This window comes from Centroberyx affinis, unplaced genomic scaffold (genome assembly GCF_046629955.1).
Source record: "Centroberyx affinis isolate AG114_WGS23_722 - 3 ecotype Tasmania unplaced genomic scaffold, CSIRO-AGI_Caff_v1 ptg003397l_1, whole genome shotgun sequence".
Lineage (NCBI taxonomy): Eukaryota > Metazoa > Chordata > Actinopteri > Beryciformes > Berycidae > Centroberyx > Centroberyx affinis.
This window is the reverse complement of record NW_027281380.1, coordinates 159,035-181,625: the sequence shown is the minus strand read 5'-3', so window position 1 is coordinate 181,625 and position 22,591 is coordinate 159,035. Positions and strand designations below refer to the sequence as shown.

The 22,591-nt window shown below is 42.7% G+C and overlaps 1 protein-coding gene across 1 annotated transcript; it reads right to left on the bottom strand.

Moving 5' to 3' along the window:
• Positions 1–736: 736 nt before the first annotated feature.
• Positions 737–22,438, bottom strand: myot (myotilin). The gene is given in 18 exon segments (XM_071539116.1): positions 737–891; positions 3,449–3,582; positions 4,360–4,403; positions 4,405–4,526; positions 5,161–5,368; positions 5,628–5,766; positions 6,969–7,006; positions 8,071–8,172; positions 8,530–8,680; positions 9,608–10,659; positions 11,114–11,333; positions 18,755–18,983; positions 19,094–19,213; positions 20,319–20,342; positions 20,961–21,029; positions 21,032–21,101; positions 21,335–21,397; positions 22,196–22,438. Coding segments are annotated over 18 exon segments (3,183 nt in total).
• Positions 22,439–22,591: the final 153 nt, after the last annotated feature.

Genomic DNA, 22,591 nt, shown 5'->3' with positions numbered 1-22,591 from the left:
ATAGGACAGGCAGACAGACAGAGAAAGAGGCTTACAGACATGTATCAAACATGAGCATTGCAGCCAGGAAGAATAAACAGCTAGAGAGAGAGGCAGAGAGGGAGAGGGATGGGCACACAAACAGGAGCAGATGGACAACTTGAATATTGCTTATTGTAACTTCAAAGGCACTTTTCTCTCAAATTAGTTAAACCCAAGTGCTTTTTGTTTTCCCTGCATGTAAAAGGCCAGTGTGGATTATGGAGCTGTGTTGAGTTATTGTTACTCTACCACTAAACCTCTAAATTGGGACACTAATTACTGTTTTGTCTGGAGCTGATCTTCACAAAGAGTCTTTGAGTGAGAGCACTTATCTCAGATCACCGGTCAGCTCACACAGAAACGTTGTCCTGACTTAACAATTTAACTGGTCTCCGATCAGCACTCCTATGCTAAGCTGCTTTGTGAAGGCTCAATTTCTTCAAAGCATCTTAGCGGTAAGAATAAAGATCACCTTCTTCCAATAATGGTGGGAAACGATTAAGTCACACAAATTTAAATTAGTCTGAGGTGCAAGATGTGTCCAGGTCTGCTCCAACACATGGTTAAAGATGGCTTCTGGCCCAAAAGCGTGGTTAGTACCGATTCTGAGGTTTACAGCTAATACGGGTTCTGGTCTGGTTCTGCGTCCCGGCCCAGTGTTACAGTTCTGATGTGTGGCGGGTGATTGGGGATGCTGACTGGGCTCTGTGGGGCTCTAGAGCTCTTCGCTCTCATACAGCGGGGCGGTGTGCTGGGCGGTGTGCTGGGCGGGGCTCTCCACGGTCAGAGCGGGCACGTGGCTCAGAGAGGACAGCAGCTTCAACGTCTTGGAGCCAGGGGGTGCCGTTTTCATGGCCGGGGCTGTACGAGCTAGAGGGGGGGAGAGAGGGGGAGTAGTGAGTTCAATATATCATCTTTTCAGAGCCCATATATTATGTTTATATATAAATAAGTACACAGTACACACAATGCAAACAGACAAACAGATAGGTAGAAGATAGATAGATTATAACTAGGGGAATCAGGGTATCTGCCGGTTTCAGCTGGTATCTGCTGATATGATGCATATGATACAACCAACCCTGTTCTATATTGATCAATCAATCAATTAAGAAACCTGTCATTACATGGTGAGAAACATCAGACATTTTTATACATTTTATGCATTTATACACTTTAAGACCTTAAATTTAGGACCCACAGATACCCGGCTTATTTATAATCCACATAGACAAAATGAGTAAATCTATTGGTGCCGCCAACAGAAGCAGTAACAACTTTTATTGTTGGACAGACTCAGGCCAAACATTCCTCTCATGCCAGGTGTCTGAAAATAACTCTCCTCTACCCTGCATGGTATAGCATGGTCCAGCACAGAATGGCTTGGAGCCAGACATGTAATTAGCGCAGATTTGCAAAAACGATGGGTACACATCTTTCTATGCCAAATTTGGGATTTGTTAAATAAAAATGACCAGTAAAACATTTCGTACACCTGGGACCTGGTCAGGTCTGATATAATGGCCTTACACAGAGCCAAAGGATAGGTGTGTGTGTGTGTGTGTGTGTGCGTGTGTGTTTATGTATAGGTGGTCATCTGTTGGCTTGCATCACTGTAGAAAGCGTGTGAATTGGGAGTGTGTATAAAGTATGTTGTGTATGTGTCTTCATGAATGTGTCCATGTTCATAGCTATGTGTGTGTGGTTTGTCCCTGCCTTTTCCGCAAGCTAGTCCTATCTCTGTGTGTGTGTGTGTGTGTGTGTGTGCTCAGACAGCTCCAGTTACAGGCCTGGGTGAACTCTCTAGAGGCTGAGATCCAAACCTATCTCTCTCCTCTCTCTTTCTGCTATTATTAAAACCCCTACATGAGACAAACCATTGGCAGCAGCATACTGTATGTATGTTTTTATAAGTTTTTGATTTCATCATCATAACTCAAAATGTGCAGTATGTCTTCTATTCTAATTTCTACAAACTAAATACACGCACAAAAGTAAGCATTTTAAAATGAAAGAATGTTAAAATAAATGACACAACAGCTCTGTTAGTCAGACTAAAAATGGGAAAATATATGTAATAGTAAGTTACAAGTTTTGTCTTAAAGTCTACCCTTTTGGTTAAATTTTGACTCGGGAATAGAGCTTTAATTCCTCAGACCAAAGCAGCTCTCCCTCTCTCACTCCGGGCTAAATACTGACACACAGTTGTACGCTGATGTCAACTAGCTTGGACAAGACTTCACCAGTCACTTTTTCCACTTCCATATGTTCACCAAGTAAAACTGAACTAACTCCCTGTAGATGCTGCAGACAGCATTTACCAGTCAAGAGGATCTAATGTAATTATCCCTGGTGCTATTAAACTGGGGCGCACGCCCATATAGAAACCTGCCGTGGATATGAGAAGAAAGAACGTAGTGAAAGCCGATATATCACTGGGGTTACTGGGCAAATAATACTTATCTTATGATACCTACAATTTTAGAGTTCAATACAAACTAAATTAATATTATCAAAGGAGCCCAAAGACTGGATAAGTCACTTGACTGCTGTCAGTTGACTACAAGTTCAACTACAGATTATTGATTATCAAAGCTAAATTCATACTGTAATAGCACTGTGTAGCTTAAAATCTGAATGAAGTGAGCTACTTTGTATTATGTGTCTGAAAAACACCAATAGTCCTCAGTATCTATGTCCTCAGTTCTAAACTGTTACTACGTAGTAACTGGATCAAATATGTGAAATGGCACTCTGGATTGACATTATACCATCACATAGGACCCACATAGTAGGTAACTTTTCCTGGAGTTTTTAGTGGAATGGCTGGTAACATTAGTGGCATGATGATTCCAGATGGGAAAGTAATTAATGGAGGTACTCAGGTGATTGGCCTAATTACTTTCACTGGACTTCTGTTGGTTATTCAGGTTTACTAATCAGGTAATCAATACAGGTAATGCTTGATAGAGGGACAGATAGTTGTCTGTGTGGTTAGCCTTTGTCAGCCCTCTCCATGGAGCAGATGGTGTGTTATGTGATCAAGCAGAAATCTAATAGCTGTGTTGTCGTTTTTGCTGGTCTCCAGTCAGCTGACACTCGTCATTGGTTGGATTCTATAGTCTTCTTATCGCTCTGACTCGCCAATGATGCAGTATTCCTTAGGGAAGTTGAACAGGGCGACAGCTTCATACATTTATTAAGTTTCCACTTGATCACGTAACACAGCATTTGTTTGGTGTGCAACAGGCTATAGAGCTGGATTCACTCTAGCGTACAGAGCAGGACATTCTCCATCTGCTGTTTGATTTTACAACCTGGGCTGCTATGGTAACTTCTATGCTAGCTAATACAACGCGAGATGGCTCTTCTAAGCAAATATGCAAAGATGGACACACACACACACACACACACACAGTGTACTTACTGCCTACATCCAGCCTGGCGTTGCACGTAGACATGCCAGCTTCATTAATGGCAGACAGAGTGTACCAACCAGCATCTGACTTCATCAGTCTCTCTAACAACAAGCACTGCCTGCCTGAACCGTCCTGGTACAGACTGTGGAGGGCAAGAGAAAGAGACAGACAACAAAAGGTAAATTTCATTACAGTGCCCAAACTGCCCTTAAAAAGAGTAGCTAAAAGAGATACACACAAACATGTATATAAATAATATATCTAATAAATATATTTTCAAATTTTGGTCCACTTGATTCACTTTGTTCATTGTGCCTGGTCACTTCAGATTGATCACTTCTGATTTTGGGGTGAACTAACTTCTACTGCAATAAGGTGTCTGTTTGGTTCAGTGCTCTATCAGAAAACCCAGATATGCAAAATGACATTTGCCTCTTGACTCACCTTCCTTTCCCTCCCATGCATGATGTATAAGCACATCATGCATATCCCATGCAAAAATTGTTAACAGGTGCACATGATGAAGCAGCAGAATATGAGTGAAATATCATTTCTGGTTATTCAAAACAATTAAGCTGCACTCAAAAATATTTTAACAATATTTAATTCAGTTTATGACAGACATGAGTGTGAACCCATTCTTTTGAATAGACTATTTGTATAAGAATCATACAGTTTTGTTTGACATGTGAAATAATTACATTTTCAAGAGGGGCTGCAGAAGGACAATGGTGGGATCTTGGTTAAGACAGCGACACCCAAAGGGGCTTAATATCACACTTATAGCAAATCTTCAATATCTCAGAGGGTCAATTTGCTGAGGCATAGTAGGCGCTAGAGTGCTACAGAATTTCCAACACATTTTAGAGGGGTTTAGGTGTAACATTCATTTATTTATGTATTTATTTAGTTTCCCCACCTCATTCTGTTGGGGTCGATGCGCAGCATGTCTTTGTCTTTCTTTCCAGAAGAGCTGAGGAGGAGGGGAGGCGTCCACTTTACACTCTAACCTCACAGTGTCGCCCTCTAGAGCTCGGGAGTTCAACATCTTCTGCACGAAGGTGGGAGGACGGAGAACCTCCTGGGCTGCAGGGAGGAAGGAGGAGTTGACAGAACTTAATATTACAGCTGACATTCATACCAGCGCCGGGCTCGGCTCACCTTCAGCTGAAATCAGTTCAAAACGTAAATGGAAACTGCAATTCATTTGCTAATGATAGAGGCTGGAGAATGCTTTCATGCCAGAAGTTTTTAATATATGAAGAGAAACCCTCTTCCTGAACTGACTGAACTGAATGTGAATAGAATCCAGCCCTGCATTACTACTGCAAGATTTTCCAAACATTCAACACATTTTTTTCAACTGGTGGTACAAAACTCGCTGCCATTCTGGAAAAAAACTCTTCAGGAGGTGCTGCAGATATAGATCCACCGCCAATGTACAAAGTTGCTCAGTGCACCTTTACCTTGTTGAATTTAACACACTAGTCATAAGTTTCTGTGTTTTTTCTTTCACAAGTGTGAAAAAAGAATGTATATGTAGAGAGAGTTTACTCAAAAAAAGCTACATGACAGCAGTAAAAGATTTGGTCTATTGATTGTCAGTTTGATGTTTGGAGCTTGTAATGTGCTTAAGGAAAGCATGCTATGTCTTAAAAGCTAGCAAAGACATATCTTAGTGGATGGACACACTGTTAAAACAACCTGAAATCATTTTTACCTATAACATCGAGCCTCATGGTAAACCGGCTCTCCCCGGCGCGGTTTATAGCCACACACTCGTACACGCCGGCATGGTGAACGGTGACGATCTCTATGATGAACGAGTGCATCCCCTTCTCACACACCAGCATCTTATGGTAGTCGTCCGGACGGATGGCTTTGCCGTCCAGGTACCAGGACACGTCTGGGGTGGGGAGGCCTCCGACCTGATGGGAGGGAAGGAAGAGTCCCACTGTGACAGGTGGCTAAGATTGTGTTCGTCTTTTAAAAATCATTTAAAATCTATATATGCCATTTCCAAGTTTCAGTATGTGTTGCCCTAGTGGGAACTGAACCCCTAACCCTGGCAGTGTTTGTGCCTTGCTCTACCCATTGAGTATGAGTGCATTAATAACATTGAAATTGATAATACAGAATCCTTCAGCCCTGGGTGTTTATCCATGTGTGTGTGTATGTGAGATTCACCTTGAAGTCAATCCTACAGAAGCGTCCCTCCTCCACAGTGAGGTCTGGGGGGATCTGGAGGAAGCGAGGAGCGTAACATTTCTCCTGGATAGCCGAGCCCTCATTTCCCCTGTCATCTGTCCCCGAGTGGTGCTTCCCCCTGGAGGGAGGGAGGGAGGGAGGGAGGGAGGGAAGAGAGGGAGAGGGAGCGGGAGAGAGAGATATTATTCATTCATAATTGCTGTGATGACTGACTCAATGACTGAATTTTCCAGTACACTACTGGAAACACATGCACACACACGGTAATTCCTCTTCCGTTTCTGACCTCTGGCAGCATGGATACTGTATGAAGGACTGGAGCCAGGATGGCTAGTGAAGACAAACTCAACACACACACAATCGCAGTTGATCCAGAAACTTAACCTGGACCAGGCTAACCCCCATACTAACCCCACTGCGGATCAAGTGTCTGTCTCGCCTGGAAGGCTGTACAAGCCTACTGTCAGTCAATGGAATGGGAAAAAAAGTGACCCTAAAAATGCTAGTAAGCATTGTCTGTACACATGCATAAGTATATTGCATTTAAAGAACACTCAGTAGGTTGAAGATATACTTAGAATAACACAATGTAGAGCCTAAGTTAACACTGGGTATATCAGTGCTGGGTAGGGACAAAAATCTTCCTGAAAATTTTCCCATTAAAATTGTGTTATGTAGCAATATAATAAAAGCTAAGCCTAGGATATATTTTAAGCAGTGGTTCCCATGACACTGCAAAAATGTCCATCTTAATAAGTCACTCTGTCTAGTGTTGAGTGCTGAAATGTTGTTTTCCTTAGCACAAGTGAAAACAAAAAGCCAATGGGGGAGAGATAATTCCACTTTTTTCCAATGCCGTTTAATCTATTTCGAGAGCTTTTGTGGATTTATCTCGGCACACTGGAAGACTTTTTTGCACTCGTTTCAAGAAAAATAAGATTTTAAGGCTCAGTACAACATTAAATGACTATTAAGATGGATAGTTTTGCAGCGTAAGCCGCATGCATGCATGGCTGCACAGAGCAGCTTGAGGCTCGCTGCACAGACACAAATAGGCAGAAACAAAAAGTGCCAGATATTCATGAGCTGGACAAATTTGAAAACCGAGATGATAAGACCATTGTAGTTTTTAATCCTCTTATTTTTCAAAACAGATTGATAGCATTACACTGCATAGATTTACGCAATATTTCATTTCCTAGGTAACTCATGTCACTCCTGGGAAGAGGATGGAAAGAATCTGGATGGGAAATCCCAGGATCCTGGCTCCCACTGAGAGACACTGATTGTATGCAATATCGGTACATTAAATACATTTACCATAGTCCTCCTGTGTGCCTTCCCTCTGGTGACTCTGGCTGGAACACAGAAAACAAAGCACAGATCAACACCTAATTTATTATTACTCAACCATTACTTCTGTCCATTATTGCAGCAGTCGATTCAATCATCAAACCTGTCAATCTGTGCTTTTTTCAGATAAATGTCCTCTTGAAAATACATCTCATCACACGGAATCACCATTTAAGTGTTTGACAAATTGCCCTGTTGGTGTTAATGTGTATGTGTGTGTGTGTGTGCATGTATGTGAGGTAGAGCAGAGGTAATGGTACGTTTACCCTTTCTGCCCTGAAATAGCTTTGACAACCAACTGTGTAACAAAATGCCAGGAGGGGGACTGGGCTAGGGGGCACACGTGTTATTTTTGGTGTGTGTGTGTGTGTGTGTGTGTGTGTGCGTGTGTGTATTTTAACACAATGGTCCTGTTGTCACCATTGAAAAGGGGCTCATTCTCAGAAAGCAGGCTAGAAATAGCAGCCGACAAACCTTGTTGGCTAGAGAGGACGTGTGTGTGTGTTGCGTGTTTTGTGTGTGTGTGTGTTTTGCGTGTTTTGTGTGTGTGCATGCTGTGTGTGAGAGAGGGAAACAGAATAGCTTGTGCAAAGCCCCGTGAGCTGGAGAGGCTCTCTGACAGAACAATCCTACACGCGCACACACACACGCGCGCACACACACATGCATGCTTCAGTCAACTGGTCAAAATGACAGCATGAGGGCAGCTCCTCCAGGCTACTGATTATACAGTATTATAATGTCTGCCAGGCTTTTTCAACCTTGGGCTTGGGTGCCCATGAGGAGGCCCTGAGAGGAAAATGGGGTCCCTTTACAGCCATTCAAACTCAAACAACTGTGATAATATGTGGTCTTTACCTAATGGAAAAACTACAGCTAATGGGTTTTGGACTGGAGCCACTGTGAATGCCTGTGCTTAATTGTCGCTGAGCAGCTCACAAGTGCAGCAGAGTTGGCTCTGCGTTCAACATCAGAACGACGTGAAGACACACTGTTTAGTTTGCAAGGGATTCTGGGCCTAAATCTGGAGTCAGCAGACGAAGTAAAAGTTCAGGAACCAACGTCGTACCTGGTCGAGTTGCGAGTCTAAAAGACTGTCTTGGTCAAACATGTAGGTGGCATTGTCTGGACCCAGCAGCCTGCGAGCCATGCGCTCTTCATAGGACAGTTTCTGTTGGAAGGGAGGCATCTATACTGTTAATATATTGTCTCGCGCACACACAGCGTCAGGGAACACACACACTTGCATGCAGGTAGCCTTATGTTGCTTATAGGACAGCTTCTGTATAGAGGGGGAGACACTGACACACAATTCAGCCTGTGCAACACTGGCAAAAAAATCCTGTTGTGATTTTTTTGACAAAATATCGCAGTTGTGAATTTTGTTAGCATTTAAATGTTCAAAAAAATGTACTGTATGTGTGTGTGGGGGGGTGCGGGTGTGAAATGCGACATGACATGCGACACGGTATGTAGGGCAGGGATTCTGCACAGCAGGAGTCGCGTGCGCACACACAAAGCCCGGTACCTGGCTGCTTCTCCTCCTGGCCTCCTTTGAGCGTAGCTTCTTCTCCAGATCCTGGATCAGGGCGTCTTTGGAGCCCTGGATGTCGTCATCTGTGGAGCGAGCGGAGGAAGGGCGAGGAGCTACAGACTTCTTCAGGATGGGCTTGGGAAGACTGAGAGAGAGAGAGTGAGACAAATACAAGGTTATCACAATTATATATAAGGAGAAAGGGAGGGAGGAACAGAGCAAAACAGAGGAGAGATAGTGAGAGGAAAGGAGAGGGAACAGGCAAGGCATCAACTAACTTTAATGCTACAACAAAACTTATCTGGGAATAAACATTTGTCCCTGGCAGCCTGGTTGAAAGGTGCTTTGACCTACAAGTCATTTATCAGACAAAACACTAACATTTGTCTGGAAATCATTCCTAATAGATGCTAACAAAAGCATTTAAACTGCAGATTAGACTGTTAGACTGTTAGAAATGCTTGGCATGCATGCTTCATGTTTTTAAACAGCGGGGTTCCCACTGTGGTCCTGATGTAAAATTCCATGACTGATAACTTTCCATAACTAAGTCGGAGCACTTCCATGACCTAAAAAATGTTATTCCTTCCTGGTTTGTTAATGCTGCTTTTCAGCTCAGAAAGGTTCTTGTGAACAGTATGGTTTCCACTGTAGTTGGGCTGCTGTGAAAAACATCTCAAGGACCACCATCTAATATAATAAATGCATGAACCAACCTATAAAATACATTCCAGTATATTCCTTTAAAGTGACCCATTTGTAAAATTTCCTGATATTATCTAACTTTTTCAGAGTATTAATTAAATTTCCTGACTTGCCCTGTCTGGAATACACCTCTCTAAATTCCATATTATTACAGAAATTCCATGGGAAACCAGAAACATGATTTTGCCCACATGGTGAATGTCAGCAACCAAAAAATGAAGCCCTATGTGTGTGTGTGTGTGTGTGTGTGTGTGTGTGTGTGTGTGTGTGTGTGTGTGTGTGAAATGGTATGCAAGTATGGGAAATGAGTCTGTGTCTGTCTGTAAATGTACTGCATGTGTACATCTTCAAAATAGATGTGACTCACATGCTAGGCGTCCCCTTGTAGCTGGCGGGCAGGGATACGACAGCAGGCGGTACTCTGTTCTGACCGTGGGGCGGGTTGGGCTGGGGGAAAGAGGGGGAGGAGGAGGAGGAGAGAGGGGAGCGTGGGAGAGAGGGGGAGACTGGGAGAGGCTGCTGGGGGAAGGAGGAAGAGGCGGCCCGGGCGGGGAGGAGAGGGCTGGAGGGGGAGAGCGGGGAGCGGGTGGGGGAGGAGGGGGACTGGGGCAGGCCGGAGCTGGGGGACAGCTTGGAGGGGGAGTAGGGCGAGAAGGAGGACTGGGAGGGCAGGACGGAGCAGAGGAAGGCGGCGGGCGCGGACCTGGCGTCCTGGTTGGCCGGCAGGGTGGCGCTGCCGAGGCCGGTGGCACTGGGGACGCTGGGGGTGAGGGTGATGGTGGAGCGCATGGGGGTGCGAGGGAGAGAGGACAAGGAGGCGGGGAGGGAGGAGGAGGAGGAGGGGGGGGGGGAGGAGATGGAGACGGAGGGAGCGAGCGGGGCGGAGGTGGAGGAGGGAGGCGGCGGCGGAGCGGGGGAAGCGGGGGAAGCGGGGGTGAGGATGGGAGAGCTGAGATTGGAGGAAGAGGGGGAGGACTTGCCGGTGCCGTTAGCCTGGGTCTGGATTTGGGTTTGAGCCAGATACTGGGTTTGGTTCTGGCCGAGGTTTAGTGACTGAAACTGGGACTGAGTCTGCGACAGAGACTGAGAGACCGACTGAGAGACCGACTGAGAGACCGACTGAGAGACCGACTGAGTATGAGAAACAGACTGGCTTTGTGCTGACATCATTTTAGTTTGACCCAATGCCTCTGTAATATTTGCACTATTCTGGGGACTATTCAGGTCCTGTTGGGAGTTATTCTGGTTCTGCTGGGCCTCCCTCTGCACGCTGTCGTAGCTGGGAGCCTGGAAGGCCGGCTGCGACTGGATGAAATGTCTCGGCCGCTCATAGTTGAAGCCGCTGGGAGGGAAGGCGCTGGGAGTGAAGGTGGGGAGGTCCGACAGGTTCATGATGTTGCTTCCTGACTGGGATGAGGACTGAGAGGGAGAGGAGCAAATCAGGATTATAACAGAACTTAACCAATTAACTTGAGATATGACTGAGATGAAGACTGTAACATGACACATACCAACATACCATAGTATGACCCAGTATGATTCAGTTAATAATCTGACAGTTAGTACTTAACTGTCAGATTAGAGAGAAGAGGGAACAGTAAATCTACTATATGTATGTTTCCTTCCACTGTCAAGCAAATTTTAAGTCAACTTTTGACATGTTGCAAAAATAAAAATCAGATGCATTTCAATCAGCTCAGTTGAAGCAAATAAACAGGCTTCCTAAATGTAAAAAGAGACAACATTTTTGGGAGGTCTTGATGGACAGGTATTTTTACAGCCTTCCATTCAGCCTTTTTAATTTGACATATCATTTGCATGAAAACACCCTGCTATTGAAAAATGATACAAAAACAGAAACAAAGTTACTTACAGTGAAACTGAGCTTGCTCGGGGTGAACAGTTTGGGCGCCGGGGCTTTCTCCTCGACTTGGATTGGTGGTGGCGGCGAGGGGGGAGGTGGAGGGCTAGGCGTACGGGCCTGGACCGTGACCTCCGCTGACCTTTGACCCTCTGAGCTCAGGGCACGCTCCTCCTCGCTGCGTCCAAAAAGCTCTTCAGTGGAGTGGTTGGCTGGATGAGGCTCTGGGAAGCTGATAGAAACAGACAGGGACATGTTAGCAGAGAGAGACAGAGACAGTCTCTCACCTGCTGCTTCTTTTCACCTGAGGCTGAGGTATGGCAAATGCAACACCTTGTTATACCCAGCTGATGTCCATGGCTGTGTGTAAAATTGCCTCTACCAACAATAAATGCAGAAGTTCAGCAGCCATGGCACCAGTGGGGCCGTCTAATGAGCATAGCAGAGCTCTATGGTTCTGCTCCCATTTCAGCCCACTCAGTTGTTTACTTCCTGTAATACTGAGCCCGGCTGGTCCTCTACTTTTCTAGTAGGAAAGAATGTTGTTACCATGGCTACCACGTGGCCTGGGCTACGCAGGGGGATAATGACAATAGCAGTAACTCTCTGTTTGTCTCAACCTCTCTCTATCCCTCTCTTTCTCTCCATCTCTCACACACTCACTCACTCACTCACACACTCACTCACACACACACATTCTTCCGCTGTTCTTCTGTCTTTCTCTCCCTGTCTCATGAGGCCACAAAGCACCTTTGGTCAATGCCAGTGTCAACTGACCTAGAATTTGATACTGATATCAGATTACATTTAATGCGAATGAAAGCATTTCAGCCCATTGCTTTTCATCAAATTTGACTCCGTATGTATATTATTTAGCAATTACCATCTCTCTCTGAAATAATTAAAAAAATTGGTAGTGATGAAATCCTCCATGTGTCTTTGAGGGAGTTGCAGGGTTACCCGGGCATCCCCAGCAAAATCAATAGTTAAATAGTTTAAATTCACTACAATTTAGCTTATTTCTCTCGTAATTATCCCAAATAGAGAATGTCTTATTCTAATCATAGGTTTCTCTCTCACCACATTATCTTCCCATGTACAGTGTAGACAGTTACATAATTCAAAAGTGAATCATTAACAAACATCTTCTCATATGGGGATTTGTGGCCTAATGTGTGTCTATTTGGGGGTCTGTGACATGAGGACATTTGAGAAACCTTGATGTAATGAACCAAACTGAGGGTGCACTGAGACAGAGTTGAGAGCACTAGGAGAGACATACTGTAGAAATGGGAATCAAACAGAATTGAAAAGGTTTCCCTGCTGTCTCCCTCCACCAGACTGCTGCTGGGCGGCTGATGTGATCACAGCAGGAACTGTCAAGGTTGAACAATCACATAGGGGAGAGCGGAGGAGGCTGCACTAGTGTTGGTAGAAAGTCTTGAATTAGAGTTATCCCATTAGCTGGGTTATCTCTTTCTTCTGACAGTGCTACAGAGAAGTGTGGAGAAAAGTCTGGCAATGCAAGACTAAGCTAACTTCAACATGTTGAGCTTAAAACCTTTATCTGAAGTAAGAGAGCAGTAGCAATAATCAGCATATCCATTTCTGACAATAGCTATGGTTACACTTGTCGTTGTCGTACACGATTGTTGAGATCTGATTCTCACAATGTTATTTTATAAGATCACATTGCTGGATGTAAACTGTTGGCCTGAAAATGGCTCTTATATGTTTCCTGTGACTGTATTTACTTAAATCTGTGTCTGCCTTAGGATAGCAGGAAATTAATAGAGAGGAAGTCCAATTGTGTTTTGTGAAGCAGATTTTGAAGAAGAAAAAAAACATGTTTTGCATATTGTACTACTAACTCTGTTCTGTAATCTAAGTGTGAATCTGCAAAGAAAACCTGAGACATGATACCTTTCAAGGCCTTAAATTTAGATGATCTATTTTAAGACTTTTTCATACTTTTTAACTCCTTGAACTGTGATTTTCCCCTTAAATTTCCCCTTAAGTAGCTTCAAAGTAAGATTTTTTTTATGGCAATGTCGCATACATATTCTGTATTTGCTCCTTCCAAAGCCTCACTGAAGCTATATCACGCTCATATTGAGTGAAATACTCAAATCAAAGATGCCTTTTTTAAGGGATGCACCATTACATCAAATGGAAAAAATCTAGATTTCTTATGCATCATTTTATACACATTTTCCTGTAATTCAGCCTGACATATTTGGTATCTCTGGAAACCTTGGGATCTTGACTAGAATTTAAAATAAGGTTCTGTGGGCTTGAACAAAGCTTGGCCGTGCAACATGCATTCGTAATGATGGCCCACTGGTGGGACCAGCAGGGTTAAAGTGGGTTAAAGAGTCCGCAGATAACCTGATAATTCAGAACACTAATACTGATGTTCTGAGTGTCAAGATCTGCTCCCAGGTTTCCACCAAAACTCACCCATGCAGGTCACAGGGCCTCTGCCTATACAGATGGTTAAGTGGTCATGTTCTGTCGTGTGTGTGTATGTGTCAGTGTGTGTGTGTGTGTGTGTGTGTGTGTGTGTGTGTGTGTGTGTGTGTGTGTGTGTGTAAGCCAGTGCATGGTGTGGATGTTAGCCTGCCTCAGTGTTCTGGACTAGGTGTGTGTGTACTATGTGCACAGTGATTGAGTTAGTGAGTTAAGTGTGTGCTAGTGTGTTAATCAGCATGTGTGTACTGTATATGTTATCTTGTTAGTGTGTTTTAATAAGAGTATGTGTATGTAATGTGTGTGTATGTTAGTGTTAGTGTTAGGGTGAGTGTGTGTGTGTGTGTGTGTGAGATAAAGTGGCCGAAGCTATATCGGTCTAGGAATTCCGACATCAGCTGGCAGGTGCAGGCGCCCAACCCCCAATTCATACACACACACATACACACACTACTGCGACACACACTGCATGGCATTGTGGGTAGGTGCGTGCTACTCTCTAAGTCCTTTGTATGACCGATGAAAACCAATATCAATATCAACACTTAATTGGAATTTCTGAATTTAGCTCTTTGTTTTGATGGTTCAACCTGCTTGTCACCTTGTTCTGACCTGTAACTGTAGCGCCCCCCTCGGGCCAATCCATGCAATTTCGTAAATGTCAGAACACAGAGTGGTGAGATGCATCATTTTTATCAAGAGTAGTGAGATGTATCATTTTCATCAAGAGAGGGACTATGGATTGGTATCTTTTTGTTCATTCATTCATTCATTCGTCTATCCATCCATCTGTTCATCAAAACCGATATCTCAGACTCCACTGATTAGATTTTGATGAATCTGATGCATGTCACCACTGTGTTCTGGCATTTTCAAAATAACCCAAGTTTGACCCAAGGGGGGTATTAATAATTACAGGTCAAAACAAGGTGACATATTTGTTACTGATTGGCCAGCAGGAGAGGGTCTGCATCATTAGTGGAGGACGACAGGTTTACTGTTGCCTTGTGTAATCCTGCTTCACTAAGCAAAATTCTAACTGGTCATTACTCTTTAACATAGAAGCAGTTCATACCACGGAAAAATAATAAGCCCAATATTTAGCAGCTGAGGCAAGTCAACCTTAACTACTGCAATGAGTGCAATTAATTAATCAATCAAACTTAATTTCATTGCTCTCAATTTGACACCTCTTGGTTCTTTAGAGAGAATCATCCTTCACTCTTCGGTTCAGCTTAACACAGACTAAGAAACTTCTCTCCATCTCTTCAGTTAAATGGTGGTGTATTTTTCTTATTCTTGTGTGTCTAACTGGCCAAAAGAAGACGTCACGTCACGTCACGTCACGTCACGTCACGTCACGTCACGTCACGTCACGTCACGTCACGTCACGTCACGTCACGTCACGTCACGTCACGTCACGTCACAACATTTCCAGTGCAACTACAATGGAGTTTAATAGCAGGACAATTTTCATCTATCTGAAAACATCAACAGTCAGCGTCAGGTTTTGGTGTCTGTTGAGCTTCTTTCTAGACTCACAAATTTGCACCGATGTTCAAAAATCATACAGGGAGAAATCCATCATAGAAGAGGAAGAGATGCCAATCTCTGCACCAACAGTAGCCTCAACAGACCAGAAAGCAATGCAGCTACAAGACATGTTGCATTCTAAGTAAAGGACGTGACTCTCTCGCTCTGCTAGCGCTATTGCTCGCTCCACCTACATGCATTTAGGCACATTCTCTGGGGGTTGTCGAAAGGCATTCTGGGAAATGTAGGAAACTAACTGAAGTAGACGTAGAAAAGGCATGTTGAGTAAAAGTGGGTACACTGACAAAGTAAATTCCAACACTTCAACACAAAGTAACTCCTGGTATGCACTGAACATCACAGATCGATGATAACAGTGTAAGAGTGTCTGAGGGTGGAGTTTTCCTTTAAGAGGCAGGACATCAATGATACCTGGCTGACACTAACCCAGACACAAAATATAATTTCTCTGTTTTAATTAAGAACACAATAAATAATATATAAACACTATAGAACACTTTTCTTAATAGGTTAGACGTAACGTCTTGTGCCACATTTTCAATATTTGAATTCACAATTGAAAGTGATGTTAACCCAGCCATACTAACTAGCCTACAGTGTCAATCCATTCATCTGAGGTGGTTATTTTTACTGAAGGAAACAGACTGGCACCCATGGCAGCACCTCATATTACAAATGAGTCCAGTTCCTCACCCGCTCACCCTAAGAACCACATAGGCAACCGGCCAAAGTTCAAGTTGGCCAAAGAAACTCAACATGACCTTAAAACAGAAATCCTGCCAACAGACTCTGAACAACTGTTGTTGTGAAGGGGGGTTTGTGAAGGACACAGGAGCCATATCTGCACTTCACATTACAGATGAGATCATACCCCCCAACCACTAATATGGAATGGACACATTATACCGCCTCAGTGAAACAGTCGCTGCTGTTTAATATGAACCAAGCCAATATGCTTATTGAACTTGATCTTATTTATCAAGGACCATAAATGAAAAGCTAAAGTGATATGGCAAGGAAAGTTTAACACAAGTCATTATAATATTCCTATAGGGACTTACAGTGTGTCAGTTTATAATGACATTTTGGTATTTTGTTTTATCTCCTATGGTATTGGGCTACTAAACATTTTCTGTAGTTTAGATTTAACTTTAGATCTGTAGTGCCTGCCTGATATTTTAGACATTTTCTGATATTTGTATGGTATCCTTCCAATTTTTATTTTAGGACTACAATATATTTTTTTTCTTCAACACAGTATGAGCTCTGCCTCTATGAGTGTGCTGGTAAAGGGTTAACTCTGAAGGACACACAGCCCATATCACCACTTCACATTACAGATGAGCTCATAGCCCAATCTAGGCACTTGGGTACCAGCAGGCCATGGCATGGACTGTCCGGCATGCAGCAACGCACAACTCAACACAATAAAGACAAACATTTATGGCGGTTCCCAGTCTGGGGTGCTTAAAGGGGCTCCAGAGGGTCCCCAGCAAAGTTAGGAATAGTTTTATCTCATTGTTATTTCATTTAAAGCTAGGAAATTGAGAGAGCGATATGGGGTATGGGATGTGTGAGAGGTTTCACTGTCTCCACTGTTAACTCCCTACCAACAGTATTAACCGTTGTCCAGTCCTCAAATTATATCAAACAACATGAAACTTCTCACATAGGGGTTCTTAGGACAGAAATTGTATATATTTAGGGGTCACTGACATGTTTAGGGCTATAAATACAAAGGTTGGGCTGTCCGCCATACTTAACATATTTTTACTTGAGCATAATTAAGAAATTGAAGGAATAATGTCGGAGCTGCCTGCACAAAAGCCCCATTTAAAAGTTTGATATTTCCTCCTAGCCTGTTTGAATGAGGACCAAGCCAGATGACACAAGCCCCAAAATAGCCCGAAGTTAATTTGCCAAGTGCTCTACGATAATTTGGGCGTTGAAAAAAGGACATATGAAGCTTCTATAAAATAAACAGAAATGTAGCTAGGTCTAAACATTTTTGTCCTCGTTATGGCTCCGCACTTTTGAGTAGCGAAAGTTAGCGGCGGGTTAAAATGTCAACCGTCAACCGTCCAAACCAACAGATAGATAACTTCTTACCTTGGTAAACGTTTCTACACCAAAGAACTATCCATAAACTTCAGCAGTGGTTAAATGTAATGTAGTTTTCCCTGTGTAAAGGAGAGTCCAAACTGTGATGTGAAAGGAGGACTGGACTGCAACAGGTGACAGTGCGCGCACACGCCGGGTATGCGGAGTGACGTGACCGCGCAACTCCGAACTGATGTATTTCAGAGCGCGGTCTCGTCACCAGATCCAGTTCATTTAGCTAGTATCTCAGTCCTCTGTCTAAATTGAACCGTTGAAGCTGAATTATAACGGATAGTGGCGATTCTTAGTTATGACTGGCTGAATCACACTGAAAGCCCTTATTAAATTAAGCAATAAGGCACGAGAGGCTGCGTTTTACACTAACAGCAGGCACAGCATTTACCAAATGTTGCACAAATCCCTTTTTTTTAATCAATGAAAATAAAAATAAATAAAAACAATAATTAAATGTCATTCTATTTTCCACCCTGCCAATTGTAATCCCATTGTTACCCTGATCCCTGTGTGGGCTAAGAGTCAGCTTAACCCTGTTTCAATGCACTATTATGCACAAGGTTAATAAGTTCTCCTTAAGCTAAACACAGCGTGAGAAGGGCCAATGGCTAATGGGCTAATGCCTTGAAAATACTAAATGTACACTCTTTTCCCTATTCCACTTTCAGGGGTGTGATAATTAGGCTACCTCAGTAAGTCACCTAAGTGAGTAAATCGCCTACTGCAAGTTTATAAGCAAGTGGGTATGTAAGTGAGAAAGAAAGAAAGAAAGAAAGAAAGAAAAGAGACTGAGAAAGTTGCCTGGTGTCAGAATGAAGCAACAGGGACCTCATGTGGACTTACATCAGAACTACAATATAAAGAAAACATTCCCACTACTGCTGTTAATAATGAGAAATTTAAAGAAAAAAACCCCCTCCAAACTTATAACATTGCCAAAGGCTTCTATAAAATACAACTAGTGGGTCTAATGCTTTAGTACAATAAAATACCAGTCATTTAACATTGAGTGCAACAGGAGAATAAGCTTCACCAACATTAAAAGCAACCAAAAATAAGGAGGTCAAGGGTCAGAGGTCACGGTGCCTTGACAATATGCCTGTAACTATAGAATATTACAGCAAAGGGCTAGAAAAAGAAATAAGAAAAAAAGGGCTAAGTGGAAAGGTAGGAAAAAGGAAAGGGATTTGCACATCTACCTATTTGTTGGCTTATTTGCTTTTGACTTCAAAATAAGAGTCTTTTAGAGCAAGAAGAGGAGCAAGTTTTAGCGTGACAACCTGCACTAGAACAAAATCTAATACAATAACAATAACAGGGACACAAAAACAAAATCATTAAAAACTAAGAATACTATCCTCATTGTCATTTCTCCAATGAATAACACCATAATAGAAGAGATTTCCATAAATGTTTAAACAAGAGACTAATCCAGAACCAGAGAACCTGTTGAATTCTGAAAAAAAAATAAAAATAATAATTTGTGTGTGTGTGTGTACCATCTACTGTACTCACTCTGCAACGCTGGGGAGGCTAGTATCCTCCAGGGGGCTGTCGGGCCACTCGGGAGGGGGGAGGGTTAAGGAGTCGGGCAGCAGAGGGGGAAACTCCTCGGCGCTCTGTCTGGAGGAGGAAGAGGCCTGGACAGAGGAACACTGCTGCTGGAAAACCTCCTCCTTTTCCTGTCGGAGAGAAACCGCCTCCTGCTTGTGGACGGCCTCGATTTCCAGCTGCTCCTCCAGGTCTGCGGGAGACGGGACACACAGAGCGTCATTACAAAAGACTGACTCATCATTCCCGGTATAGCCGAATAGGTTTGAGATAGGCAGATTGGCATATAGATGGACATCTCACCATCGTAAACCTCCAGGATGGCTGAGCAGGAGACGGTGCCGAAGTTGTTGAGAGCCATACATTTAAACAGGCCAGAGTCTTCTGGAAAGGCTTCTGTGATCACCAGCGTACACAGCTCCTCTGCAGAGGTTCACACAGATAGCAGGACTCAAAACCGTATCAAGTTTTGTTTCCATCGATTAAAACTCTTCAGGTGTCAACAGCAGTGTTTTCACCATAGTTTTACGAATGACTTCACAGCATTTGGCAAGATTTTGTATGTAAAAATCCCCGTGCCGTAGCAGTCTAAATCACAAAGTGGGGCTGCAACAGAGAAGAGTGTCTCATCGCCACTAATTGAGATGTTGTAGATTCAACCTGTTTGCCTGAATGAAACTCTGGTGTTATGGTTTGAATACTGGTGAGAAATCTCAGCACAAAGGAAGAGATGACTCCGTCCAGAGAAAGCTGGACTCACCAGATCATTGCCTCTTGTTTCTTTGGTATTCTTTGGTATAAAGCATCACAGTTTACTGATGTCACCTTACAGGATTTCTGGTTATTAAAGTCCAAACAGTTTTGGAGCAGTTACCTCTCGCTGCCATTTGGAGCCGCCAGCGTGCCAAGCTGCAGAGTGCACCCAGTAGGCTCCCACTGATATCACACTGAGAAGCATGCTCTGTAGCAAAACGGCCTCTATTTCTGCTCATTTCTTTTAATTATTTGATTATGAAAGAGTTGAGATCTGTATCTGAAAAGTTGGATTCAATGTGACACCCTAACCCTACCTGTAAAGTCCAGGAAAACATACTTCATTTGACACTTAACCCTAACTTTAACCCTGATTATGAAGGAGATATGCCTCAGAAAAGGAGGATTCTATGTGGCAACATTTATCTATGAAGCCTGGAAGAAACAACAAGTAAAACAGACACTTTTCACTGTCCACTGATGCCAATTCTGAGTACTAAACTTGTATGATATGAAATATGATATCAGTCCAGTACCAATCCAATAGCCTTAGACCTTTAGTCTGGTGTCACTTGGCAAAAATGCTTCACTGAACATTCATAGGGAGTCAATTTAGTATAAGTTTGACCTGTTTTTTGTGGCAGTTAACACAAACTGAGCACCTTATTAAAGTTTAGCCGCTGTTATCCACAATACATTTACCAATCACTTATCAATCACCAAACCGGCAAAGTAGCCCAGGTTGGTATTGTCACATTATGTAACCCCCACTCACCTGGTACTGATGCAGAACTGGCCTCTGGGAAAACAAGGAGAGACAGATGTCAGTTATTTTGAATTGAACTTACAGTTTCACATTTATAACATTTAGCTGCTGCTCTTATCCAGATTAGAATTGAAAGGATTTAATTCCAAGTTGCTATACATCTATTTTTATTTTATTTTTGAAATGCATCACTTAGCAGTCCATAAGTGCAAATGATAGTTTTCTAAAAATGAGTTTTACTTTTGAAACTTTTGTCATTTTGAAACTCTAAATTCATGTATCAGCAACTTCACAAATCGATACTTCACACTTCACAAAGAAAATCTTGAGCCCTTCTGTTAGACAACTTTTTGATTTTGATACGCTCTATTCATCATAAATTCTCTCTTCACACGAGGGACTGGACCCCCGGGGGACGAGTCACTGATCACTGGGCCCTCCTGCCAACTTGCACACTCGGGCCTCCCACTTAGATAATTATCACACCGCAAATGTTTTCCTCGCTCAATATAACACATCCATGTGAGCGCAATGGGGCTGAGCCGTAGCCAGGGGTCTTTCCTTTTTATTTTCTAGGGATTAGGACATTTCTCTGCCGCCCACACACACACACACACACACACACACACACACACACACACACACACTCACTCTTGCGCAGTATCCTGAAATCATCGGAGTCCAGTATTTGCTCGTCCTCTCTGTACCACATGACCTGCAGGGGGGAGTTCCCCTCAGCCGACACTCCAGGACCACCAGCTGGCCCTTCACTGTCGACACATCGTGGAGACACTGGCAGAGGGGATGAAGATGAAGATGGAGATGAAGATGGGATGCAGACACAGAGAGATAGAGAGAGAAAGATGAAGACATTAGAAGAGATTTTTTTCTTACTTATAAGTAAGAAATAACACAGGCTTTTTCACAGTATTTTAATCATATAATCTTAGTATTTTAATTTCTTCAATGTCCTTTATCATTCTACATTATATACAGTATATATGTATAGATAGGTGTATTTTTACCTTAACAAAGGTAGGAGCCACTCCATTCCCTGAATACTGCTGATTGTATGAGGGACTCTGGGTCTGGAAGAGGCAAACAGATCATCACTGTATTATCAAAAGTAGCTCTATACAATTTAATTTAATTTAATTTAATTTAATCACAATTTGAATTCATTTCAATTGGAAAATTGAATTTCAATTGGAAAATCAATTGGAAAATTAAAAAAACAAACAAACAAAAAAACAGAGAAAAATACATAATGCATGAAGCAATTTTCACATGTATTTTTGTGTTAGTAGCATTCAAGTGCTTTTTTCCAGGGCTGTGTGTGTGTGTGTGTGTGTGTGTGTGTGTGTGTGTGTGTGTCTGTGTGTGTGTGTGTGTGTGTGTGTGTGTGTCTGTGTGTGTGTGTGTGTGTGTCTGTGGTGGAAAAAGTACTCAAATCCTTTACTTAAGTAAAAGTAGCAATACCATAATGGAAAAATACTCCAGTAAAAGTAAAAGTACAGAAGTATTAGCAGTAAAATGTACAGTTCAATTATTGAAGCATTAACCTGTAAGAAGTATTTTTTTTCCAACTGCTCCATATACTGTTGGGGAGTTTAAACTCTAACAGTACAAAATATTTTATGAGCTTATCATATGTTTTGCATGTAAAACCTTACTCTGCAAAGTAACTTGTAACTCCAGCTGTCAGATGTAGTGGAATAAAAAGAGTAAAAGTAGAAAGTCTGACAAAATGGAAATCCTAATGTAAAGTGCCAATATCTCAAAATTGTACTTAACTGCAGTACTTGAGTAAATGTACTTTGTTACTTTCCACGTCTGGTGTGTGTGTGTGTGTGTGTGTGTGTGTGTGTGTGTGTGTGTGTGTGTACCCTCTGGGGGCTGATGCACAGCGGCTGCACCAGGCTGGAGTGTCTCTGAGCGAGGAAGGTGGAGGAGGAGGAGGAGGAGGTGGAGGAGCAGGAGGACAGCTCCCGGGATGAGGAGGAGGAGGACGAGGACGAGATGGTCAGGGACATGGTGCTGGTCTTCTTCTGCACATTCTGGATGCTGCACACACACACACACACACACACACACAAATACAGATAATACACATTTGTTTTTATCAGCATGATAAATGCCTGACGTGTATGTATGTGTATTTTTATAAAGCACTTTATATCTTTCTTTTGAAAAGTGTTGTATTAAATACGTTTATTATTATAAAATGTAAATGAATTATTTACTTTGGAATGGAAATCATTGAGTTTTTTGTTCAAGTTCAA